Source organism: Rhinolophus ferrumequinum, chromosome 7 (assembly GCF_004115265.2).
Source record: "Rhinolophus ferrumequinum isolate MPI-CBG mRhiFer1 chromosome 7, mRhiFer1_v1.p, whole genome shotgun sequence".
Lineage (NCBI taxonomy): Eukaryota > Metazoa > Chordata > Mammalia > Chiroptera > Rhinolophidae > Rhinolophus > Rhinolophus ferrumequinum.
The window spans coordinates 31,419,949-31,446,260 of NC_046290.1; the positions used below are offsets into that span (position 1 = coordinate 31,419,949).

At 43.0% G+C, this 26,312-nt stretch overlaps 2 protein-coding genes across 2 annotated transcripts; one reads left to right on the forward strand and one right to left on the reverse strand.

Annotated features, from left to right (window-relative positions):
- Positions 1 to 9,334: 9,334 nt before the first annotated feature.
- On the reverse strand, positions 9,335 to 14,551 carry LOC117024592 (uncharacterized). Its single transcript, XM_033110013.1, has 4 exons — positions 14,543 to 14,551; positions 14,249 to 14,449; positions 13,889 to 14,125; positions 9,335 to 9,976 (listed from the first exon to the last, which is right to left on the reverse strand). The coding sequence occupies exons 1-4, from the start codon at positions 14,549 to 14,551 to the stop codon at positions 9,794 to 9,796; spliced, it is 630 nt and encodes a 209-aa protein (XP_032965904.1). The 3' UTR covers positions 9,335 to 9,793.
- On the forward strand, positions 14,032 to 25,270 carry ISL1 (ISL LIM homeobox 1). The gene is made up of 6 exons (XM_033109808.1): positions 14,032 to 14,596; positions 15,465 to 15,654; positions 18,454 to 18,713; positions 20,563 to 20,849; positions 22,098 to 22,265; positions 24,295 to 25,270. The coding sequence occupies exons 1-6, from the start codon at positions 14,569 to 14,571 to the stop codon at positions 24,409 to 24,411; spliced, it is 1,050 nt and encodes a 349-aa protein (XP_032965699.1). The 5' UTR covers positions 14,032 to 14,568; the 3' UTR covers positions 24,412 to 25,270.
- Positions 25,271 to 26,312: the final 1,042 nt, after the last annotated feature.

A 26,312-nucleotide genomic window follows, 5' to 3' on the forward strand; every position in this document is an offset into this window, starting at 1 on the left:
CCCAATTCACAGCAATATGTCACCTCATTTTTATCTTTCTTTTCCTCTCACTACAGTGATTCTTTGGGTGAAAGAGAAAAGCAGCCCCTGACATGTGGGAACTAGTCTGACCCTTCCGGCTGGGCCTCGTTATTGCTAGTTGTTAGGAGTTAGCCTGGCCCTCATAGCCACGGCTTGGTGTTCTCCTGTGGGACCAACCAGAGCAATCTCACAGAATATAAGCATGAGGCAAGGTTTCTCTGTGATGTAAAGAACAAGACTACTTCATACAGAAATGTCAAACACCTACTGGCTAATTTAAATGATTGCTTCATCTTTACCTATTTCAGCTTTATTGTCCTTTTAGTCTTCCCTCTTTCTAGAAAAGATTAAGACACCCAATCATAGAATTATCAGCACTTCCTGATAGCACCCAATCTATAGTGAGCAACTCCCATTTCTCTGAACCTTCCCCTCAAATCACCCATCCTTCTTAACAGCATGTGAATACGACCCTCTGCAAGTCTCCATGGTGTGCAGTCTTTCTTGCTGTAGTGAACAATAAACCCAACTTGTTCAACTACAGGTGAGCTCCTGGTAGTCTTTTGATGGAAGGCATTAGCATACATAAACATTTTACAATAACACATATATTGTATGATTCAATTTTTAATAAATATAGATGTGTATATATGTATAAATATATACGTAGGGGTGTGTATAAATGCAGAGACAAGGACTGTGGCTAAGAGCATATCCCTTTAGGGAATGAAGACATTTTGGGGTGTTTAGGGAGGGCGTTTTCTTTTGACTCTAGTTTTAAAAAAAATTTACAACCACATGTTTTGGTATTAATTTTGAAGTGACTTTTTTTTTTTTTACTTATTTATTCCTTTATATAGTTTCCCTTACATTTCCAAAGATTGTAACAGTTAGGAATTGAGTTCAGTTCAAGTATTAGAGATGTGCCTGTCTATTTGGTGGAAGACATAAGGGGTTTATCTTCTGAATTTAAAGGAAGCCCCTGGGTAGACAGTTGTGGCAGACAGAATTCTAAGATGAACTCTAAGGTTCTCACCTCCTGGTATACTGTGTTTCTTCGAATATAAGACCTAACCGGAAAATAAGCCCTAGAATGATTTTTCAGGATGACATCTCCTGAACATAAACCCTAATGCGTCTTTTGGAGCACAAATTAATAGAAGACCTGGTCTCGTTTTCGGGGAAACACAGTATGTGCCTTTTCAGTATGGATAGGACCTGGAATATGATGGGATGTCACTCTTATGATTAGGTTACAGTATGTGGCAAAGGTGAAAGGGTTTTGCAGATTAATTAAGGTCCCAAATTAGTTGATTTTTGAGTTAGTCCAAAAGGAGATTATCCTGAGTCACCCGCCTTCATCAGGTTAGAGCCCTTAAAAGAGAGACTGGGCCCTTCTTGACACAAATTCTTCTTCTAGTTGAAGAAGCTAACAGCCATGTTGTGAACTATGTAGATGACTACCTGGCAAAGTCCTGAAATAGATGCTGAGACTAGCCCCCGGCCAACGGCTAACATAAACCTAAGAACTCAAACAACTGCAAGAAAATGAATTCATCCAACAACCGCAGTGAGCTTGGAAGCAGATTCTTCTCCCAGTCAAGGCTTCCAATTAGAATGAAGCCTGGCTGACACCTTGACTGCAACCTTGTAAGACCTTGCACAAAGGACCCCGTTAAGCCATGCCCAGACTCATGATCCCAGGAAACTGTGAGATAATAAATGGGTGTTGTGCTAAGCTGATAAATTTGAGGTATTTTGTTATACAGTAATCGATAACTAATACAATAGTTCAGAGATGGTAGGAAGGCTCTAGGAAATAATCAAAGATCCAGGCAACTCTTCCATCTGCTCATTGTGCCTGGCTTCCACCCTGAAGGTCATTCCAAAGACACAAGATGGCTGCTGGAGCTCCAGCCACAATGCCCAGGTTCCTATCAAGAAGAAGAGTGGAAATAGGAGCAAGAGAGGTACATGCTACCTTTTAAGTAGTTTTTCCAGAAGACCTACACATAAACCTCTACTTACATATTATTGGCCACTCCTACATACAAAAGAGACTAGGAAATAAAGTATTTTATCTGAGAAAATAGCTAATACACAAACAAAAAACAAATGGGATTCTGTTAGCAAGAAAGAAGAGGGGTGTGAGGGACATAGCCATTTGTTGAGCAAATAGTAGTAGGTCTCTTCCACAGAGAGAAAGAAAGGGGGAAAGAGATCCTGGCATCAGTCTTATAATGTCCTTTTTTACTACTTGAAAGTTTTCTGGTAGGAGAGAATTTTCAAAGCAGAATGCTTATAGAAACACAGAACTATATTAAAAGTCAAGCTTCTGACCACAATAGAAGAAAAGGTTTGTGGTCAACACTAGTGTTCATGATCTTGCTCCATCTCTTCTGCCCCCAAATGTCTCATACCTGGCCCTGTCTTTCAGGGAGCTATTTGTTCACCCACTGGGTCCATGTCCTACCCTACAGAAAGATGTACAAATATGAGCCACAGGCAAAGAAACTGCCGCATCCTTTCCCTGATCAGTGATGTTTAAACCCGCAATCTAAAACATGAAGAGAAATATATCTCATATTTACACAACTATCACATTTAAATCATTCCTTTTACCCCCTTCTCTGCCTCACAGAAAAGCCTATGTGTTGATGAGTGATTAATGATAGAAACAATATGACTATTTATAAATAAGATATTGAGGTCAGCACAGTGCAACTTAAGTTTATAAGAAAGAAGGAGAGAGCTGGGAACATGCCAGAGACCCATCCACAAGGGACAGAATAAAGAAGATGGCCCACCTGTCTAGAAAGCCTTGGGATACAGGCGGGTGTTGGAGGCAATGTCCAAAGGATATGAAGAACTCAGACACGAATCAGGCTGACTCCAAGACCTAGTGGGTGACAGGACAGAGTGCCCAGGAAGGGGTGCATTTGTTCAGGTGAACTGGCCATTGACATTTAAGGAAGGTTAGCCAAAGGCAGTAGGACTTCAAAAATCTAGCTGGCAGACCGTTCAATAATTCACCAAAGGTTTGTAGAAAGCCAATAGTTTACTAAAATGGACTAGAGGTGGACTGTCTCCTTAATAACGTAAGAGGTTTTGAAGATGGCAGATGGCCTATACCTAAATAAAGTAGAAAGTGGTATGTCATAAAAAATTACCTAGAAAGTGTTAGGAATTATAGAATTAATTTGACTTTGGGGAAAGTAGGCCATTAAGAAACCTTGAAAGTATATCTTATGATCCCTAATGGAGATACTAGTAGAGGAAGGAAAAGTGCTTAAAATTAAAGGATTATGCAACAGAAAATTCAGATTGGTATTCTTGAGCAACTATTGACAAAACACCTGTCAGGCCAATGGTTGAAGTAGGTTCCTTCTCTCCCTTTAAGCATATTATTTTATCACATACAATGCTGTGCATTTGCCCTTTCCCCCAACACCCCACTGTAAAAAATATATGGTAATGATAATAATAATAACAATAATGATAAAGAATAGTGCAACACAATACTCAGTTTCTTTCTTGAGGTCTATCCTCAATAGCTTTATTGAAGTATAATTGACATATAATAAACTATACATATTTAAAGTATATAATTTGGTAAGCTTTACATATGTATACACCCATGAACCTATCTGCACAATCAAGATAATGAGCTTGCAAATGATATATCACCTTCAAAACTTTCTTGAAGCCCCTTTGCAATCCCTCCCTGCTGCCTCTCCCTTTTACACCTCCACTCCCAAGCCCCACTTACCTAATTTCTGTCACTATACATTAGTTTGCATTTCCCAGCAGAGAATCTTTGAGTGTGTCCATGTATTAGTCTTACATCCTCCACTTAGCGTATTTATTTTGCACTTCACTCATGTTACAGCACGTATCAATAGTTCGTTCCTTTTCGTTGTTGAGTGGTATGCCATTGTATATCACCTATTTTTAGGTCTATCATCTTTGTTTCCCTTTTGACACCTTCCTTTCTTCCTTTTTTCTTTCTTATTGTCAACATGTTTAGACAATAGAAACTTTCATAAAAGGGTAAAGAAACAGGGAAAAAAATCACCTACAGGAAGCTTTGGTATTTGAATTAAAAACCAACCAAAAAAAAAAAACTAAACAAAAAACTCTGAAGATTAAAGAGCCTTGAGTGTCAAAGAAGTAAGACGTTCCTAGAGTTATTTTGTGTCCCTCGATCAGATACTGATGTGTGTTTGGGGGATGGGTTGCTATTTCAGTCTTGGTGGCCTAGCCTATAGCCCTCTAAACTGCACAAGTTAGGGCTATCTATTCAGTCTTCCAAAGGCTGTCATTCATGTAACATATTTTGCTATACAAAGGGTGTCTCAATGAGGTTATGAAATAAGGCAAGACAAATCTAGAAACACAAGAAGTATACATTAAAGAAAAGTCCTGGAGCTCCACAGGCCAATATCAATGAATAACCTTTATAAATCAGTATTACCTCAAAGTGAATGGCATACGCACTGAGACAATGCAATTCTGATTACCATGTGTTATCAGGAGTATTTCTACTGTTGAACCACTAATAATTCCCCCCCACACACTTTTTCAACGTTAAAAATTCTTAAGTGTTCCCATTGGACAAGGAATACACTCAGCAGCTGCTTCTTTTAACCCAGCAAAGATCAACCTGACCTTGGCCAATCAGCTTGTACGTTGAAGAGTGTATTTTGTGAAACATGTGAGTAAAAAACTATTCATGCTTGGCAGAACTTGCTGTCTATTTTGCTCACTATTTTTCCATCATTAATCCCTATCCATCGCTCTCCACTGCTGTTGCCATCCCTGCTGATGCTGTCAGTCTCATATTTCTCCTCTATAGCAAATACCTTTCAAATGTTGTTGGATTCTGGCTGGGTGTGACCTTTTATGGGGCACTGCTCCTATCAGGACTTTGTGGGCCTGTAGGTTTGTGCACATGTGCAGACATTCTGACCCCATGACATCCACAATAGATTCTATGAGACCAACGATTATCTGAACTTTCCAACATTTTGGCCACCCAAACTCTTCCCAAGTGCACTGGTGCAAAGAATGCTCCCTCTTGGGTTTAGCTTACATTCTTCTCACATCAGAAGAACTAGTCTAGGAGACTATGAAGCCAGGTCAGAAATGCTAACATAATAGCAATGTTGCTGGGAGCCCTTCAAGTTGCCTGGCAGTCTTTTCACATCTTTCAGTTTTTACTGTGGTTTAAGTGAGCAGTTCCAAATACGTGAATTACACTTTCTGGTAAAATCCAGTCTGTAGAAAGGGCAATGGCTAACAAAAACTCTGGGAAACTTTGTAGCCTTTCTGCCCCCCCGCCCGCCCCCCCCCCCCCACCAAGAAAGGTTTTATTGATCCAAATGCTAGCCAGAAAAGGACCAGGTCCTGGTTCATGAACTTTGCAGAACTTTGCAGCCATTTTTAAAAATTTCTTTTCAGGACTAGGTTTTTCTCCTTTTTCAGCCCTGAATCCTGTTGTTAAATGAACCTAGTGACATAAAAATTTGTAGAACTCATTTTATGGCATTTATAGTACTTTTAGTTTGTATTTTCTATGCTGATACAATTTACCAATAGTGAGTTTACTTTTGGTAAGCATTCTAGTATTAATAGAATATGTTCAAAGATGCAATATACCTTTTTAAGATAATTGCCAAATGGTCTACTTTTCTACAAAAAACAACAACACTTAAATCAGATTTTTAAAGTTTTAAATGTCAAATTAAAACAACTATAAAGTCTACTTTTTCAAGTTTCCACCAACTTTCCCAGTCCTCACTAATAGAGATACAGATTTTGCCCTTAAATGCACAGTCTATCAGAATGAACAGGGTCACCAAGGCCCATTCCTTGTCATCTTGACATTTACTCCACTTTTCCTTTTCTTCAATAAGCTTTCTCTTTCTCATCTCAAAGTTGAATATTTTTCTCATCTTAGTCTAACACCTAATTTTCATTCTCTCTTTTGATGGCTGATAAAGTCATGTACACTCAAGTCTCTCTCCACCACATATTCCAAAGGGTAATTTTCCGTTCACTTACCTTTTCCTCCACTTTGAGAGCTGTGCTCATGTTTCTTCCTCACTGCTGGCATAATTCAAAAGAACATATTTGCCCTGGCACAGCATATTCAAAGTCATGTCAGCAGATCTGCAATGGCTTGGGTACAGGATTATGGAGCGGCACGTCATGTGACATTTGGGACAGCTAAATTAACATCTCAGGATTGGAAGGAACACACCATCAAGACCTAAAAGATATGACTTCTATTTTTTTCGTATACCGTATGGGAATCCAAAGCCAGTGAAACTATATCCAGCGCTTCTCATCACTATCACCAATGGTTTGTGCAGCTCATAAAAGGGAGAGTGTATAATAAATTCTAAGAGTGGGACAAGAAAATGAAATAGCACATTGTACCACACTCTGAAGTGAAACATAAAATAATTTGGGTCCTGTATTTAAGTGAAAGTCAGCAGGATGCTAGTTATGGGTAATAATATAATTTCTGGTTTGGCATTACAGTTCAAGGCGCAGCGATCTTTCTAGGCTGTTACATGTGTCTGCAGAGTGGGGGGGGGATCCTTAAAATATGGCAAAGCATCAATGTAGCTACATTCAAGTGAGAGTATACATCATATGTTCAATGTTTTTATAACTAGACTGAACACTCTGATAACAGATTGGAAAGCAACATATTTGCTATACATATGAATCTTACTATTTTTACTACATTTTGATTAGTAGACCCTAAGTTGACATTATAGAAAGCAGGCTGCTATACATGCTCTTTTACTTTACATTAATTTCTTGCATATTATGAGGTGGTGATATTATCTACTTTTACTAATTTTAATGTATTAATATTCATGTAAATAAACATGAGCAACATATTGTCAAACCACAAAAGTTAATTACAGCCATTCCTTAGGCATTACCTGGCACTTTTTAAGATTCTGTTTCTTTCTCATATGTGATTAGAGATTTCAGAATAGTGTTAAAATACACATTTTAAATGCACAACTGAAATAAAATTATATTGTGCAAAACAGAAGAGTATTGTCTTACAGTGTTAACCTGTGCAACCTGTTAGGGACCAACATGTTTAATGGGATATTGGCTCATGAAGTTTAAGATTTTGTTCTTCGATAAAACCACCCTTGAATATTATTTTTAAGCCTGCTAATTATTTTCTTGCAAGGAGGGTGTATTAGAAACCGCATTTCAAACTTTTCTTTTTGGAATTATCTTGTAATATTAAAATGATGTTATACCTTTTAGTGTGTGTATTTATATCTTCCGTGTGTGTTATACAATCCATAAACATAGCCAGTTAAAGTAGACTTCTATTACCATTATTACCTTTTTTACACCTTAATTTTTTATTTTTCATTTTTTGGATCGAATTTTGTACAATGGAGGCATTGCAGATACACGTGGAGAAAAGGCAACAAGGTAATTGTTGAGTCTTGCCTGTTGAACTCTAATCAACAAAGGAGGCTGCCTCTGGCTAAGCAGCCCATGTGGGTCCCCGCCTGACTGTAGAGCACACAAGTGAATCTAAGCAGAGAAGGTTTCTCTCTTGTTTTCCAATGAAATGTTTGCAACATAAAGTGAATAAAACAAAGCTGGAAAAAAATGCCAGCTATTACTTGGGGTATCTGTATTTTGCCGGGGGGAGGGGGTGATATTAACAAACTATTCACTCAAATTTTCCGCACCAACAGCTATGCTTGCATTTCCAGGTCCTGCCACCAAGACTAACGCAGAGGGAATGTTGTCCTTGCAATTTTCTGGAATGTAGGCACTCGGGAAAGTTGAGCCTCTGGGCAGAGATGGCTTAAAGAGTGATTGTTGACAGAGTTTGAAGCAATGAAAATGGTAGAGTCTTTCATTTCTACAAGTATATTCATTTGGGGGAAAACCCGGGGGATTGGAGCTTGAGGGGAGAAGGAGCAACCTAAAACTGAAAGTTTAACCTTCCGAAAGGGTTGCATCTCTGAGCCCGCTGCTGGAAGGTGCGCTTTCTTCTCCACCCTTGGCGTCTAGGAAGTTGGACGGCCTCCCACCAGCAGACCGCACCCAGAGGCAGACAGGGACTCTTCCTCTTTTAGTGATTCGCTCCGCGGGCGACAGGATTCATTCACCGTCGCTTTCGCCTCCCACCCTAGCCCACCGATGCGCAAACGGGGCCATCGGGCCTCTGCTACCAAATGTGAGTGGCAAGGAGATTCGTACTAAGGAACCCAGTGGCCTCTAAGGGGGCTGCGCTCGCCATCCCGGGACCGGACGAAAACGAGAGATATTTTCAGGACCTTGATTTTTTTCTTTAAATGTAGCAGGAATTAGGGAAAGGGGTTCAAATTCTGTTCGATTGTTCCCCTTCTGTCAGTGGGAAGATGGGCAAGAAAAATGCCCTGGAGTGCGGAATACTGGGGGTGGGGTGGGAGTAAGGGGTCCAGCTAGAAGGTCGGCAGATTGTAAATCGGGGAGGAGGCCGAGGGAAGGGTGGGCAGTAGTGGGGTCTCTTTGTTTCGCGCTTCCCTTGCCCCCGCCCCCCGGACTCGGCTAGGCAAAATTTTTAGATAGAGACACATTTTTGAACGCTGGCGGGTGGGCTTCTTGGAAAATCTAGAAACTTGATCTCAGGGCTCTAACTGAGCCCCTGAATGACCGTAGGACTGGAGTTCCTGTGCCCTGATGAGAGGCTACCTGGGATAGAGCGGTTGACCTCCGCGCCGCGTGGCTGCCGGGGTGGGAAGGGAAGGCGTTCTTCACCCCTTCCGGGAGCAAGTTATTAACTCAGTTGAGTTGACCAAATGATGTTCAAAAGGGGTCGTCTCCTGGGCCCCTTTTTTCAGTTGGTATTTAGCAGGTGGAGGGGCCGGGAACATCCCTCTCTCAACTGGAAGTCGCTAAGAATTGATGAGTTCTCTTAACAGCACGGATCCGGAGGCGTAGATCATTCTAAACGCACACACGCCCCGAACTCTTCCCATTCACCTCGGTAGAGTCGACACAGACGGCAACCTACAAAATTGTCCCTAAAAATCTTACTTCCCTGACTAGCCATTTACTGGAACTTGAAGATTTTTTTCCTCCAACCCCAAAACCACCATCTCTTCTACTCTCAGAATCTGCCTGTATACTGTATTGTAAATCCAATGACTGCCTCTCCCCTTAAAAACAGCCCCCACCAACGCAACTATCAGCTACACTACACACCTGACACGCTTTAGTCACCAGTTTAATTCATAGAAAGTAGCTATAACTCTTGACATCGCCTCCGCAGCCCACCCGAGGACTCCAGCCCTGGACACGGTATTATGAGGCTGTTTCTGGAGCGATGAATTCTGAGACTTAAGGGAAGGTTGAGACATTCTGGTAAATTTCTCGGCTTCCACTTCCCTCCTCCGCGTGGCTGGTAAATTTCTGCTGCGCTCTTCCTCCACCTCGTCTTGACCTCCTCCAGGTACCTTCGCCTCCCCTCCCCCGCTGGTTCCCAGTAAACCTCCTGCGGGCAGTGGGAATCATCCCTTAGGCACTAAATTGAGAGCTTCCCGTTGGCTTGGGTTGCAGTGGGAGAAAGAGTGTCACTTCTTTCAGAAAGGGTATCGTTTGATCAACTATACTGAGTTAACTTGTTTTGGGTTTCCTAAGAGCTCGGATGGGCCGTGGTTGTTTTGCTAGATTCAGTGCACATGTGGTAGCTCTCAGTCCAACGGCCCAAAACTTTGGAGATAAAGCTTTGTCACCTCCTCAGGCTCCAGCTGCGCGCTTGAGAATCCAATACATTTAATGAAGGCTTTGCTTCGAGGTAGGGTTCAGTGCACCCTTGGGCCAGAACCTCTGACGGCATATTGTGCATATTGAGCTCCAGCCTGGGCTCAACACAGAACTCCGGTCCAGTTAAAAACTGCCAGTTCCTAGTTACCTAGGGTGTTCAAAAGGAGAAAAGAAGAAAAAAACAAAGGAAGGAAAAGCTTTCTCCTGACACTGCAGCCGCTTTTTTGAAATCATAACACATACTCCCAAAAGCACGATTTTAAAGGAGTGTGCAAATTTCTGCCCTCGCTTGGTCAAACTTTACAGGCAAATGAGCTGCGGAACCTCGCGTTCTCAAGGCTGCTCTGAGGTTTGTGGCTTCGCCGCTGCCGGGAGCCTGGAATCCGGTCTCGGCTGAGAACCAAGCAACAGATCGCACAGGAACGCTGCCTCCCGGCTGCCGTCTGCTAGCAAATACCAGGAATGCTGGTGACAGAAACAACTACCTGAACTCAGAAACGTTGGCTAAGAAGCCCTGTGTGCAGAAGAAGTCTTGCTAATTCACCCAGATTGTTTTAACTGGTTAATAAAGCAATTGACACTCAACAAAACCACCATCGCAGCAGGAGTCCTCGGCAATAAAATGAGAATCACAACTACAGGTTTGTTGTTGTTAACAACCGCCTTTATTATCATTGCTTAGTTGTCTTTTAAAAAAAAGGAGAGAAAAAGATCATCTTTTCATACCCAATGGTACATAAAGAAGATCCTTTTTCTTTTTCTCTGAAATTAGAGCACAGATTTTCTCGATTCATACTCAATAAGCCACGAAAATAAAAACTGGAAAAGAGACAAATTAGCTCTAAACACCCACAACCCGTTCAGGGTGGAATATAAATGGTTAATCATGACTCCCTTTAAGCGCATATAATGTTATCTGACTCTTGGATGTTATTTAAGATACTAATGGTTTATATAGCCTTATTCCAGCTACATGATTAAACTACACACAAGTAAAGATAAGAAAGGCGAATAGAATACATATATCCTACATCTATTTTCTGAGGTGAATAAAATGTTTGTGTTTCATTTTGACCTCCCAAATTATGTCTCTGGGTATCAGAAGATAAAAATACTTCAGTTATATTTTTTTCCATCTCGATACCTCATGGAAATTGGCATCCCAACTGTTATTCTCCTCTTTCCAACCGATTCTAATGTGGGCTAAACAGAGCATCACCGTCCCTGGGAATAAGATCCCAAACAAATCCTTACTTCAGGGCAAGTTGATCAAAGCCCACTTTCCTCCCCAGTCTTGGTTAGTTGGGGAGGAAAAAGCTTTCACCCTCACTGTACATAATTTCCCAAAGAACTAACTTAAAATTCACTTATGTCCACCAGAGGTTGTTGAAGAATAAATAAATCCTAAATGTGTAATCCTACTTTTCAATTGTAATTAAAACCTATTTAGATTTTTGAAAAGTTGCTTGAGAACATGGTATTTGTTCAAGAATTCTGTATCTGGCATTATGCTTGATATGGAATTTTAAATTTAATAAAGCAGAGTAAGCAACATCACACAAAAAATACAGGCATAAGAGTCCACCAGGAGTTTTAGGTGTAATAGCTGCATTTTGGAAGGTGTGTACAAGCGCACATGGGCAGACACCACCAACGCAAGAAGAACTTATTAAATCTTAGCATCTCTTTTATATTCAAAGACACTGTAAAGTATATTGGGGTGGCCTGGAAGTAATGGGAACTATACTTAATAACTACTCAGATTCTTCTTTTTCTATCATCAATAGAAGAGCTCACTCCAGGAGATTTACACAACTGCTATTCTGAAGGATATATTTTTGACCTAACAATATGCAAAGGTCAAAATGAGTCCATTTTTGACACCAGAGGGTCTAATCCCCCCTTTGAACACAAGAGGTCGCTCCTGTGACCAAATACTGGGGGAAATAGTGGTAATCACAATTTGATGTATTCTCTACAAATATTACAAAATTTTTACAGATATATTTAATACACATCAGCTGAGGCAACAGGAGAATAATCCGTGATCATATATGAACTTCAAGGTGAAGTGAAACAATATATGCCGGCTCTCCAAACTTTGATTTTAATGCAAAATGTATTAGCAACAGATACACAGAATTCCAGAGTATATCCATCACAAAACAACAAAATTATTGGTTCCCGTCAAATTTTCCCCTCTGACGGGATATAGTCTGCATGATCTTTACCACTATCAGCCTAGGAACTTATTAAGAAAAATATTTATTTACAATAACAGTGTGGACTGAAGAAAGCAAAACACATTGTCTTCACCATTACGCTGAAATTGCCCATTACTAACGGTTTTCCTCCAAGGCACATGCCAGCTTTTCTATTTGGAATTGCTATCAACATTGGCAATAATTCTTTGGAATGGTTTATTAGTTTAGGGAGTTAAAATGCTACACTGAGTGTGTGGCTGGTTTGAAGGAGGATGGATAGTCAGGGTGCTTTGTGGATTTCAAATATAAGTCATCAGGCTTCTGGCAGCTTCTGTTGTTTAATTCCATGTTTTAAAGGTGGCATGATGGAATATGATTGGTTAAAATCCTCTATTTACTTTCTGGTGTTATAGTGGTATCCCTTTTTTTACTAGAGTCAACTTGGTTATCTATACAGGAAACATGCCTGTATACTGGGAAGACTTGCTTCTTGTTGTGATTATCAGCGTTACTTTGCAAAAGCAGTCTGACAAAAGGTTCTGTGCATATAATACCAGAGACTAGAAACTATGAGCAAAAGCCAAAACCAAAACAAAACAAAAAAAAATCTGGTGAATTCATCAACGTATGTCTATTCAACTTTCAATTTCACACACTCAAACTTAATAATAAAAATAAAAGTGATGAGATCCAGTTAGAAATCTGCCGTGAGAGAAAACAAAACAAATACATGTTCTTGATAAAACCTTAGCCAGATCAGGAAACACTCACGCATCTTCGCTTCTCTTTGAGCTCTGGAGAAGCCTGTCCATGCAAACCAAGCCTCTGAGGCCGGCTAAGAGCTCACAGCTCTTATCAAGGGTGAGATCTGGCGAAAGATACAAAGAATGGAGTTTCCTAACACACCGGGTTTACTCGCGGCAACAAAACACCGAAATTAACCCTTCTACCGCTTGGGTTTGTGGACATTTTTAGATAAAACTGGCAGTCACGTCAGATAAAGAATAGCTATCAAGAAGCTTTTGGGAGACGTGTGGGGGTTCTCCGTGGCCTTACTGTGACTTTGTTTTGGGGAGATTGTAAGATATGATAGGAACGTGTAAGAAATTATTGGAATTATTGGCTGCGCGGTGCAGCCAATATTCTCTCTCCAGGTTGTTTCCTGAGAGAAAATTATCAGATAAACACACCCGGTGAGGTGAAATAGGTATTTCACTGTTCTTTTCTGTATTGGATTCCTCTATTCACGCCCTTAGACTAACGCATTTTTAAAAACCTTGTCTTAATAATTATCAAAACATCACCAGCTAATTGTACACGTTTGCTTAAAACCAAAGGGCAGGAAACCAGCAGAGAGAGAAACTGGACAGGACAAAATCGCCTTACAAACTTTAAACTACTGGAAAATCATTTCATTTTGGATTCGGGTTAATACGCTTGCTAATTCTAGCTAAACTGCAAAGCAGACTTCGCGGGTCGGGAGGAGAGAGAGAGGACTCCTTGGGTCAGCTTGGTTTTACCTGTGCGCTTCCAACCTGATTCTCCGCTAAGGCGCCCCTTTCCTCCCACCCCAAGTTTTTGGAGATCTGAGGTAGTGGGTAACAGGATCATGGGATAACAATAGCGAACAATTCCTCTGGGTTTATTCATCCCATTCCCGGTTCTTCTTCCCCTAGGCTGCTCCCAGAGCGCCAGGCGCAGCCAGTTAGGGAACTCACCCTCCCAGGCAGCCCAGCCCGGCCAGGCCCGGAGCTATGCGCCAAAGCGAGACATCAAACCGAGCCAAACCGGCTATTCCAAGTCGTCTCTTTCCCTAGAACCCGGGAGGGACCTCATCATCAGGAAAACCTACCCACCGGCGGCAGAAAAGTGAGCCTCGCGCGCAACACGGCCAGCCGGACTGCGGGGACCCCAGGAGCGCAGGGCGGAGGAGCAGCGCGACGGGAGGCAAGGGCGCTGGCGGCGCGGCCAGGAAAGAGCAAGGGAGGGGGCAGGAGGAGGAGCAGAAGAGGGAGGCCAAAAGCCAGAGCGGCCGGGCAGCCCGAGCATCGGGGGAGAGCGGAGGAGCCCCGAGCAAGTTGCCTCGGGGAGCCCTAATCCTCTCCCGCGGGCTCGCCGAGCGGTCAGTGGCTCACGGCAGCGGCGAGGCTGAAATATGATAATCAGAACAGCTGCGCCGCGCGCCCCGCAGCCAATGGGCGCGGCGCTCGCCTGACGTCCCCGCGCGCTGCGTCAGACCAATGGCGATGGAGCTGAGTTGGAGCAGAGAAGTTTGAGTAAGAGATAAGGAAGAGAGGTGCCCGAGCCGCGCCGAGTCTGCCGCCGCCGCAGCGCCTCTGCTCCGCCAGCTCCGCCGGCTTAAATTGGACTCCCCGATCCGCGAGGGCGCGGTGCAACCGGGCAGCGGCTCTCTCAGCCTTGGCAACCCCCGGGGCCACTATTTCCCACTTAGCCACAGCTCCAGCATCCTCTCTGTGGGCTGTTCACCAACTGTACAACCACCATTTCACTGTGGACATTACTCCCTCTTACAGATATGGGAGACATGGGAGATCCACCAAAAAGTAAGAGGCTATTTTACCTTGTGGGGCTCGGTGTGCTGGTTTTGTGCGGGGGTCTCTCTCAGGCACGGGTGCCAAGGGCTCTTCGGAGTGGAGTCATTGCCTGGAAAGAGAGAGACAGAGAGAGAGAGAGAGAGAGAGAGAGGGAGAGAGAGGAGAAGGTGGCTTTTTCTTGTTGCCGCCACGCCTGCATGCTTGCTGTGGGTTCTGATCTTCGGGAAACTGATCGTACCTTGTGTTTGAATTCGTCTGTATGCCCTCCAAAACCCTAACCTTCTGGTGCTAAGTGGTGGTTTCCAGCTCGGGAATCCTGAGCTCTCCGAGAAGGTTATTCTGTTGCAAAGGTCTGCCAGAACATACTATACCCGGAGATGTGAATTAGCATTAGACTTGCAAAAGAGAACGAATGACAACTGTATTGATGTCTGCTCTTGCTAACAATATCCAGTTCTATGTGCTATTTAAGAGCTTGCTTCATGGAAAATATAGACATCCCTGCGTTCACTTAACGCTTCTAGTCAAAACCTTTTCTTTGACTTGACTTATCCATAATCTTTCCCAGTGATTATAGCAAGGAGGGAGGAGGGAGGAAAAAGAAATACAAAATGAACGGGTTTGATTGCGTGTTAGGCTTACAAATGTAGACCATTCAAATCTGCATTTTACATATATTCCACCTCCTTTTTAAAATGAGTCAAGGTTTTGATGGTACACTTCAATTACCATCCCAAAGAGCAATACTCTTAAAAAAGAAAGAAAGAAAGAAAGAAAAAACTCCCAGAGTACGCCCTGTAAGAGAACGACACTAAAAGTGTGTTTATCTCTGTAGGAAGTAAACGGTTAGTCAATCATGTATTTATTTTCATTTCAGAAAAACGTCTGATTTCCCTATGTGTTGGTTGCGGCAATCAAATTCACGATCAGTATATTCTGAGGGTTTCTCCGGATTTGGAATGGCATGCGGCATGTTTGAAATGTGCGGAGTGTAATCAGTATTTGGACGAGAGCTGTACGTGCTTTGTTAGAGATGGGAAAACCTACTGTAAAAGAGATTATATCAGGTACGCCATTTATACTGCTTCTTTAATTTTGTAAGATTTTCCTGTCTTTCCCCACTCCTTATTTATTATTTGGTGTGCCTTTGTCTTTTTGCAAAGTTTGCCTCAGTGGGGTCCAGCGTGCAAAAGTTACCCAGTATGTGTGTTACATAAATTAAATTATGCTGTTCATTTCACTTTTTAGGAAAAAACTCATGCAAAACCCAATAGTGGTTTTAATAAATTGTGTGGTATTGAAGCTTGTTTAATTGCTCTTGGAATTTGTGAAACTCAAATTATTTTCCTCTTTTACCCTTCCCCTTCCGAAACAAACAAAAAAAAATTTAAATGGATAAGTTGGGATTTCTAAACTTAAAAAAGGTTGATGAAAAAACATGCAGTGTTTTTTTTCTTTTCTATATATTCATTTTAGTTAAGTATTTTATTAGTAACTCACAAATTCTTTGAAGATGTCAATGTAATGGGAGAAATAAAAGTTTAAGCATGTTTAGAGATGCACTTTGAAAGAGCAAATAGAAGTATTGCACTTTTTACTTTTAGAGTAAGAGTTTCTACCTGGAATAATTTAAAACCAACCCAAATATTCCCTGCAAAAAGACCGGAAATTTAATCTTTTTAAATATTAACCCTTTGGTGACATCTGATTGTCTTTTCTTTCTTATCTTATCTGAGCTGATGAATTAGACAGAGCAGATCAAATTGCCCATCATCTGTCTACGAACAATTGGTATATTTAGATAATTGAACAGCTTCCTTTCTCACATTAAAATCTGGTAACTGATAAAATGAGTGAATTGGCCATACTGACCAGACTACACACATAAGGAACTTTCTGAGCTTTTTTTTTCCCTTTCATTTTATTCTGCATCTAAACTTCATGCTTTGCTAATCTAAAATTTTCTTTTGACTTACGTGTGTGTATGTATATATACAAATATATATGTCAGAAAACTTCATTTTCTGCCTTAGGAAGTCAGTAGAACTTCTAAAGAAAATTTTATTGTTTCAATAACAAACAGAAGAGATAACACCTTCACTATTAATTTAAATAATACCAAAATTATATATTTTAAAAAACTTTCTCTAGTGGTTATTAATGAGAAAATAGCTTTTGTAAGTTATAGACTTTCTGGAGCTGAGAACTTATTCAAGTTTAGTCAAGATTCAAGTATGCAGTTACAATTTATGCAGTTACAATTTTTGCCTGTTCATTTAGTGTCCAGGATTTTTTCTTCTTTTTTTAAAATCATGAAGTGGAGGGTAGAATCTCAATAGATACAACTGAACAGTTCAAAAGAAAGTTTATTAATACTTTGATAGGGGTGGGGGAAGAATGGGAGGAAATAGGGGAAGTGGGGCACCGGAGGAAGGGGGAGGGGTTTTTCAAATTGTTTGGTCACAAGCAAGGTAAAGTCCTCATCCTATGAAATGGAAGATTTAAGTAGGCGGAGGGAGGCAAAACTTCTGAATCCACCTTAGTTCTGACAAATGAGCCGTTTTCATTGTTTACTTGATTGGTGTGTGAGCTCCAGATTCTGGAGAGAGGGAGCTCCCTTCGCACCTCCAGGAGTATCTTTACTCCTATGGAGATAGTGTTTTGCTCAATGGCATACAGACCTGTGTGTGCCTAATCCTGTATACACGTTTGTAGAAGGAGCCAATCGCCTTTATCTCTCTCTCTCTCTCTCTCTCTCTCTCTCTCTCTCTCTCTCTCTCTCTCTCTCTCTCTCTCATACACACACGCGCACACACACACGTCCCTTTGAAATCCTGTAGTTGTAAAAGCAGAACAGAGAAACCATTTAGATTTTGGAATGCCTTTCTCCCCTTGGGGGAGTGAGGTACACCCCTTCCTGCTTTGTGTGAATCTTTCCCTCTCTTCCCTTCTCTGTTTGTAGAAATGTCCCTGCTTCTGTTATTACTGATACATAGAGAGGGGGGTCAGGGCAGTGCTTCGAAGAAGGAACTTACAAAGATTGTCTCTTGGTAAGGAAAAGTCAGCAGCGAGGAAAACCTTAGAAGTGGGTCTCTCCATTTTTCTGGCTGGTCATAGCTCTCAAGCAAACTGAAACAGAGGTAGATGCTTCAGCAAGTTGAAAAAGAGTGAGGGAGCAGAAGCAAAATTTTCAAATAATAATAAAAGGAAGACTGTAGAGGAAACTTTCTGTTAACATTGTTGCCTGAGGAAAAATTTTTAGTTCCGGAAAAACTGCAGTGGATTTGTTGTGCAAGAGAGGGATCTGGAAACCCTCAGGTTTCATTTTGTTATTCTGCTTGTGCATTTGCGTGTGTTGGCAAACTGAGTGGGGTGACAATCTCATTCCCCAGCCTCTTTATCTCTTGGAAGGAATACTTTTTGTTGCAGTTTAGAGACATTTCTAGCAGCAGAAATTGGGGGATAGAGAGGCGAAAGTGTGGGACCAGTGGCTACTGGAGTCTCCCTGGACTCCATCCTTTCAAAGGGATGCAAGAGCCACCCTGCAACTGATTGCTAGAGCAGAAGCCCAGGGTTCAGAACACTTCAAATATTTTTCCTCTGTATGGACTGTGTGTTCGAACTAAGAGGTGCAGACGGAAACATGGAGGTTCATAAGAAAGGAAAAGGGAATAAAAGAAAGGGAGAGGGAAAAGCGAGAGAAACCTAATCATATACATTCTCAGCTTGTCTGCAAATACTGATTTCAGTATTTCAGGGCCTTGTGGCCCGGGGTCGCCGGCAGTCTCGGGTCAGGGCAGTATCCGCCTGAAATGACTCCCTCTCCCTATGCTTCTCTCCCTGCCCCGGGCCCCGTCCCCGCGCAGGTTGTACGGGATCAAATGCGCCAAGTGCAGCATTGGCTTTAGCAAGAACGACTTCGTGATGCGCGCCCGCTCCAAGGTGTACCACATCGAGTGTTTCCGCTGCGTGGCCTGCAGCCGCCAGCTCATCCCCGGGGACGAGTTCGCGCTGCGGGAGGACGGGCTCTTCTGTCGCGCAGACCACGACGTGGTGGAGAGAGCCAGCCTGGGCGCCGGCGACCCACTCAGCCCCCTGCACCCAGCGCGACCGCTGCAAATGGCAGGTACTCTTCGGGCCGGCCTGAAGGGAGGCAGGCTCCTCGAGGCAGGCGCCAGGCTAGGTCAGCGGCGGCCCTGCCAGCGTGCTGGCGGCTGCAACAACCCTGGTAGCTACAGGGCGGTCACTGTGGCAGCCGCGGTGGCCTGTAGTTAGTGAACTGAAATGTTCTGCGTGCAGTTTGCACTGTGCTTCGCTCTTTTGCAGCCAAGGTTCAATGCACTCATTGTCTCCCTTGACTTCCCCTACACACCTACACGTCTGTGTGTGTATATATGGGTGCACATGAATGTACACCACTTGAGCACACATGTATACACGCGCTTACAGTACTTCCAGTTCACGTTGGCCTTCAAACCCTGACTTACTGAAACCGGGCCTGAGCTCCCCACCAGGTATTCTCCATGCTGCAGCCTAATTAAATGGGTGGAGCTCTGGGCCCCTGGAGCTTCCTCCTTTAACCCGATGAAGGAAGTTTAGCTGGTCTTAAATCCTTAGGCTTTCAAATCCTTTTTCCTTTTTCCACACTCCAAAACATTTTTTTTAATTTATTTTTATTCTTTTGTGAGAAAATGAACCTGAAAAGATATAGTCTTAATAACTGCAGGCCATTGCACAGAGCTGTAAGTTAAAACTGTCAACAAACTAATCTGCAGTGATTGCCTTTTAAAGGGAGTCTGCCTCTTTAAACCATTCATTCTAAGTGATTTGGTGAGAATTTCATCTTCAGGCCTTTGGCTATAACATGAAATTGACCCCATAGGTGTTGATCTGACCCTAGGAGGTCCTGGAAGGTATACGATTTGTACTGTATGGATCAGAGGGCCTTTGCCCCAGGAAGGAGAATAGAAACAGAGTAAAGTAGCCAGGAACGGGCCAGGGGTAAGAAGGCAGACAATGTTTCCAAGCCTGCCTTCTGGTCATGAATAGATCTGCCCAGTGCAGTTTTTAAAGTATCAGTTGCCACTAAACACTGGCTGAGAAAACTACAGCTCTTCCCCCTCTGCTTTCTGGCAGCTCTAAGAATTCCATCCTGGAGGAATTGTGACTAGCTTGTCTTTGCACTGGGGCAAACACAGAGGTGGCAACCTGTTGGGTGCAACCTGTGCTCTTGCTTGTGGGAAAATACAGAGGAGGCTGAAATATTGGGAGGGAGTCAGGAGACAGAACACTTCCCAGCTGTCGTTTATCTAGAGCCTAGGCAGCTCAACAGAGTTTCAGTTTTCCTTTGCTTGGGGTCAACCCATTTCAGGAACATCCAGGTAGATTTAGTACTAAGAAAGATCAAGGACTGAAGAGGTGGCTGAAATACCGAGTTTCATTAGCCCCTTGACACGTGTGTCCCCTCTGGACTGAAGTTCAAGTCTTTCTGGCAGAATATGCCTCTGCTTTTGCATTGCAGACATACAGGCCAGTGTGGTATGGTGTCTCTGCTGTCACTGGGGTGTTCTGAATTACTTTTCCTGGCACCCTCTGTGACCATAGCCTGAGTCTGGAGGTGAGGGGTACTTGGGGTGACCTGGATGCAGTCTGGGTATGAGGAAAGGAGAGGAGGGAGGAGAAACAATGCTGAAAGAAGGCCCCCCTGCTGTGAACTTGGGGGCAGGCCCTGAGACGTGCACCCCTTTGCTAACACTGTGTTGACATGAGCAGGGGCGGAGGCTGCGTTCCGGCGGGATTACTCAACATTGACCTCTGAGATTAGAAACGAGATTTTATTCTACCTTTCGCTTCCCTCACCGGCATCTCTGCTGCCCCTGCTTTGTCAGTGGAGACGGCAAACCACTGGCCATTGTCCGGGAACCGCGGGGTAGTTAAGTGCCCGGCCCGAGCTAATGGCACCCCTTACCCCACAGCCGAGCCCATCTCCGCCCGGCAGCCGGCCTTGCGGCCTCATGTCCACAAGCAGCCGGAGAAGACCACCCGTGTGCGGACTGTGCTGAACGAGAAGCAGCTGCACACCTTGCGGACCTGCTACGCCGCCAACCCCCGGCCCGACGCGCTCATGAAGGAGCAACTAGTGGAGATGACAGGCCTCAGCCCCCGCGTGATCCGGGTCTGGTTTCAAAACAAGCGGTGCAAGGACAAGAAACGGAGCATCATGATGAAGCAGCTTCAACAGCAGCAGCCCAATGACAAAACTGTGAGTGGCCCAGGGACGGGGCAGGGGACCCAGGGGAAGCAGAGGAGGCATGCCGGGTGTGCATACTGGCTGCCCAGTTTGGAGCTCGGTTTCCATCCTGCTTTGGAGCAGGAGCCTTGATGGACGGCTCCTTACCCCCACCCAAGCCCTGGGGAGAGGCAACCGGCCACCAGGCCTACCGGTGAGGGCTGACCTGCCTGGGAGGCCGCTCCTGTGGGTTCCCCAGCCTGCGTGGGTGGGCTCGCGCTCTTCAACCTCACCCCCACTGAGGAACCGGAAGCACATGGGCTTCCCTCTAGGCAGGCAGCAGCAAGGCCTGGCTCTAGTTTTGCCAACATTTAGGATGTTAGTTCTTATGCTAGAAAGGAGAGAGGAACAACTTCTTGGCTTCCTATCAAAACCTCGGACTTAGGGGTTGGGTCACCCTGGGGGTTCCCTGCCCCCCCCCTCGCAGCGGGCTAGGCCTGGTATAACACCTTCAGGCCAGCGTGGCCCCCCAAGGTGACCCCCGAAAAAAACAGGGCACCCTCCGCTCTAGGTCAAGCCCAGGCCTCTAGAGACAGCAGTCCCCTGGCACTATTATCCACTATCATACATGGTCTAGGGCAGCACCCACCCCTCAAGCCTTCTGGTTAAAATAACCTGAAGAGTTATTTTTTTTCCTTTTGCTTTTTACTACTTCGGTCCTATTTTAAAATGCCGTAAAACTTGCTGTCATTAAACTTGGCAGGCTGGCCAAGCCTGGGCCAGGGCACTTTCTAAGTTGGTTAGTGCATAATAGCACAATAGCCACCAGACCTAAATGCTGGAGGGTGAGGGTGGCTCTGCAGGGAGAACTGCCTTATGAAAATCTAACTGAAATTGCCCAGAAAAGCACCATATCTAGAGGCTGAAGGAAGGCCTATTTTGCCTCAGCGTTCTACATCTGGGAGGCTATGGCCTGGGAAGGCAGGCAGAGGAACTGGGAAGAACTGTGAGTGTAAGGGAAAGAAGAAAGTCATAATAGAATTTTGGTTTAATAAGGGCCAAGCAGTTCTAATAGTCCAATCCACAGAAGCAGAAAAACAAAACACAGTAAAACAAAACTGAACTCCCGCTAATATCCATACGTGCAGCAGATTAACTGAGTCAATAAAAGCCACAATATAGATAAGATAATACCAGGGTATATTTGCTTAACCTGTGCAGACAATGGAGGGAGGGAGTTTGCTCATTAACATGTTGGGATGGGGGGGGGCCTGTTCACAGAATATCCAGGGGATGACAGGAACTCCCATGGTGGCTGCCAGTCCAGAGAGACACGACGGTGGCTTACAGGCAAACCCAGTGGAGGTGCAAAGTTACCAGCCACCTTGGAAAGTACTGAGTGACTTCGCCTTGCAGAGTGACATAGATCAGCCTGCTTTTCAGCAACTGGTAAGTGTCAGCTCCCAGAGTGAGAGGGGCAAAATCTCCAACGGAAAGGAGATTCTGGTTTAACTGTTACACAGTGAAAGATTCAGGGGGCTGGTTGCCTCTGAGGCCTCAGGGTTGGGGAGAGAGGAAGGAGGTATGGTGAAGAGAAGAAGACAAGCTCGCAAGAAAAACAAACCTCTTGTGATTCTTTTTTATGAGAGTATGTCATTTGACCAGATAGGTTGAATTTTCTATCAGTCTGTCCTGCTTTGATGTATTAACTTCAAGGAGCCTAACTAAATAGACATGCGTGGGGAAGGTGATCAGTGTTGCAGAATCATGCCTCTTAGACTTGAGAGTTGGAAGGGACTTGAGATAGAGATGACCTTGACATTTTAATCAGCTATTAGTAAATTTACTGCCTTCTCACCTCCTAGAGAATGGTATATGTAAGGATCTAAATCAAGATGTTTGTAATAATGTTGAAATGCATAATCAATGTTATTATCAGTGAGCAGCAGACATCTGTCTGGGTGCCGTTTTCAAATATATCAGAGTTCTTATTCAAAGATATGATTGGTACTTTTTGTTACTATATCCATTTCCGGGACTGTCTTAATCTAAAATGTAGGACTACTTAAACATGTTTAAGTGTATGAGTTCAAACGTCATACAGTTACATCTTGTGGGGCATGTATATAGCAAAAGGAACATGAGTTCTACCAATCAGAGAGATCATATGTGAAAAATCTGTTTTAGCATTAATGTTTAACACATCCAGAAAAGAGAAAATGAACTTACCCCTCGCCTACAAAAGGTTTAAGGGTTAAGATAAATAAGATTATTAACTATATGTCCTTTGTGATATGGGATAGGTACAAATAAGATTTTTTTTTTCTTAAATAGTAAACAGCTCTATGGAATCGTGTTCTGTAAATGAGATCTATCCTAAAAACTGTTCCTTTCATTGGAAATGAAGCTTTAGTTGAGGTTAGTTTTTTACCCTCACATTTATCGGAGGGGCATTTTCTTGCTCTGTGGCAAGTCAGGTAATGGGCTTGAGTCAGTGGTTACAAAGGCCTGCCCCAAGTTTATGTTGTAAATGGGCCAGGCTAGAGTCAAGGTAAATTTGAGACGTCCCTTGACCTCACAATGGGCAAGTTTAATTGGGTAGATAGGAAGGTAGACTCTGGAAAATTAGGGAAAAAAGAATTTATTTTAAAGTCAGGTTAATCTTATGAGTTATTTGAGGGAAACCTGGATCATAGAGGGAGGGTTCAGGGCAGCCAAGTGTTTGCACCTTCTGAAACTTTAGTGTCAGATGTGAGTGGTAGAAGGGGAGCCAAGGCAAGAGGCTGGGTGGGGGCAGGGTGGAGAAGGAGGTTTAACAGCAGCAACACAATACTTTCGGCTTAAAAGAAGGAGCCAGATATTTATAATGCGATGACGTTATAATATATGGGTCTCCTCTCGGAAGGAAGAGCCTTAAAGAGAAAGACAGAAAGCCCAAAAGGCAGCAGGACCAACAACAAGAAAGAAAGCCCAAGCTGTGAACCCTCTGAGGAGTTAATCATTGTTCTGTGGAGCCTCCTGTGAATCACCCGTCACAGTCACGGGATCTGAGCGTGTGTTATGGATTTTCCAACTCAAGAAATGAGGCTTTGATGCCCAGAGACTGAGAACTCGCCTGCTCCCAGGGCAACATGTAGCCAGCAGGATAATTTTATTTTGAGCATGCACGGCAGAGTTGCGATGCCATTTTACAGTGGGAAATACATTTTTGTTCTTAAATAATTTAATGCAACATAATGTTGGGAATTCAGTTGCAGTTAAAACAGAGATCTCTTGGAAAATGGGAAAGGATTTCTTCTTTTCCTTGGAGGCTTTCTTTAAGCCTATTAAAATTCAATTATAAATGCTGCTATCTATCTACATATCTGTCTGTCTACCCACACAGGCTTGTACATACATACACTTACATGATGAGTTTATAATCCTTTTATGAATGTGATCACAGCCTCCTTTATTCATTTCTCAACCTTCTATGCAGGTCAATTTTTCAGAAGGAGGACCGGGCTCTAATTCTACTGGCAGTGAAGTGGCGTCGATGTCCTCTCAGCTCCCAGATACACCCAACAGCATGGTAGCCAGTCCTATTGAGGCATGAGGAACATTCATTCAGATGTATTTTTTTTTCCCTGTTGGAGAAAGTGGGAAATTATAATGTTGAACTCCAAAACAAAAGTATTTAACGACCCAGTCAATGAAAACTGAATTGAGAAATGAATGCTCCATGAAATGCACGAAGTCTGTTTTAATGACAAGGTGATATGGTAGCAACACTGTGAAGACAATCATGGGATTTTACTAGAATTAAAACAAACAACAAAAAAAACCCAAACAAACCCAACATACGCTATCCAATGACCTTAGGAGTACTGAAAAAAAAAGACGTTTTTAAAACGTAGAGGATTTATATCCAAGGATCTCAAAAAAGCATTTTCATTTCACTGCACATCTAGAGAAACGCAGAAATAGAGATTTTCTAGTCCATCCTATTCTGAATGGTGCTGTTTCTATATTGGTCATTGCCTTGCCAAAAGAGCTCCAGCAAATGAGCAGGAAGAGAAACTGGCCTCCTTGGCTGAAAGAGTCCTTTCAGGAAGGTGGAGCTGCATTGGTTTGCGATGTTTTTAGTTAACTTTAACAAGGGGTTAATTGAAATCCTGGGTTTCTTAGCATGTCCTGTAGCTGGTTTCTTTTTTTCCTTTAGCTCCTCCCCACCTCCCACACTTTTTTTTTTTTTTTTTTGAGATCCATCCTCTATGGAGAAGTCTGAAGCGACTTTAAAGGTTTTTGAATTCAGATTTAAAAACCAACTTATAAAGCATTGCAACAAGGTTACCTCTATTTTGTCACAAGCGTCTCGGGATTGTGTTTGACTTGTGTCTGTCCAAGAACTTTTCCCCCAAAGATGTGTATAGTTATTGGTTAAAATGACTGTTTTCTCTCTCTCGGGAAATAAAGAGGAAAAAAAAGGAAACTTTTTTTTGTTTGCTCTTGCATTGCAAAAATTATAAAGTAATTTATTATTTATTGTCGGAAGACTTGCCACTTTTCATGTCATTTGACATTTTTTGTTTGCTGAAGTAAAAAAAAGGATAAAGGTTGTACCGTGGTCTTTGAATTATATGTCTAATTCTATGTGTTTTGTCTTTTTTTCTTAAATATTATGTGAAATCAAAGCGCCATATGTAGGATTATATCTTCAGGACTATTTCACTAATAAACGTTTGGCATAGATAAATAAATAAACGCAATGATCCAGGGTCCCTCTTTTATGTTTACAAGTAAGCCTTTAAAATGTCTGAAATTAAGTACTGCATGTGAATGGGGTAAACTGACTTAACAATAGGTGTGATGATTTGTTGCAAATAATTAAGGTTGAGCTTGCAAGTTTGCATTGCAATACTGGGATCAAAACTGGTTGGAAGCCTTTAGCTCACAGCTGTGATAATGTTACTCGTTTGTGAAAATGAAATGCTATCTTCTGTCCTGCTCCCCACCTTTCCTTCCTCCTGTCTGTTTTCTTGCCCGACCTCCCCTTCCGCCCCCCAAAATAAGACGAGGGTTCGGCTTAAAGTGGGTTTTGATTCTGAGTCACTTTTATTTTCTTAGAGTAAGTGCTTTATACCAAAGTCTCCTGCTTAGGATTGTTGAAATGACCCATATTTCAAGTATAAGCTCTTGCTAAAAGAGAGGCTTTCTGCCTAGCCAGTGAGGTATGACCATTATTTACCGGTGGCGGCTGTCAGCCGATTGAGAAATGCTGCTTTATTTGCGCAGGAAGAACAGACAGAGAGGAGAGAGTTTTCTCAGCAATTCCCAGACCAGTCAGCTTGTGTGTTTTCTTGCCTCTCCCCCCACCTCCGTGCCCAGTTTGTTTCCTCACCCCGTCTTGTCCCCCAATTCCAATTCCAAAACCCTTGGAGGGGTGACAGGCTGGGGCCGAGCGAGGGCCGGAACCGCCTTTTATGGTAGGGGGGCCGGGTCGCCTGCTTTGCAGGC

Excerpts from the sequence above, each read along its gene's own strand:
- LOC117024592 (XM_033110013.1), bottom strand. Across the intron at positions 14,126-14,248 it reads CTGACGCAGCGCGCGGGGAC|GGCTCCCCGAGGCAACTTGC; the intron begins GTCAGGCGAGCG and ends GGAGAGGATTAG. Across the intron at positions 9,977-13,888 it reads GGCTCACTTTTCTGCCGCCG|GTAACTAGGAACTGGCAGTT; the intron begins GTGGGTAGGTTT and ends TGAACACCCTAG.
- ISL1 (XM_033109808.1), top strand. The coding sequence starts at position 14,569 with ATGGGAGACATGGGAGATCCACCAAAAA. Across the intron at positions 14,597-15,464 it reads CATGGGAGATCCACCAAAAA|AAAAACGTCTGATTTCCCTA; the intron begins GTAAGAGGCTAT and ends TTTTCATTTCAG. Across the intron at positions 20,850-22,097 it reads AGCAGCCCAATGACAAAACT|AATATCCAGGGGATGACAGG; the intron begins GTGAGTGGCCCA and ends GCCTGTTCACAG.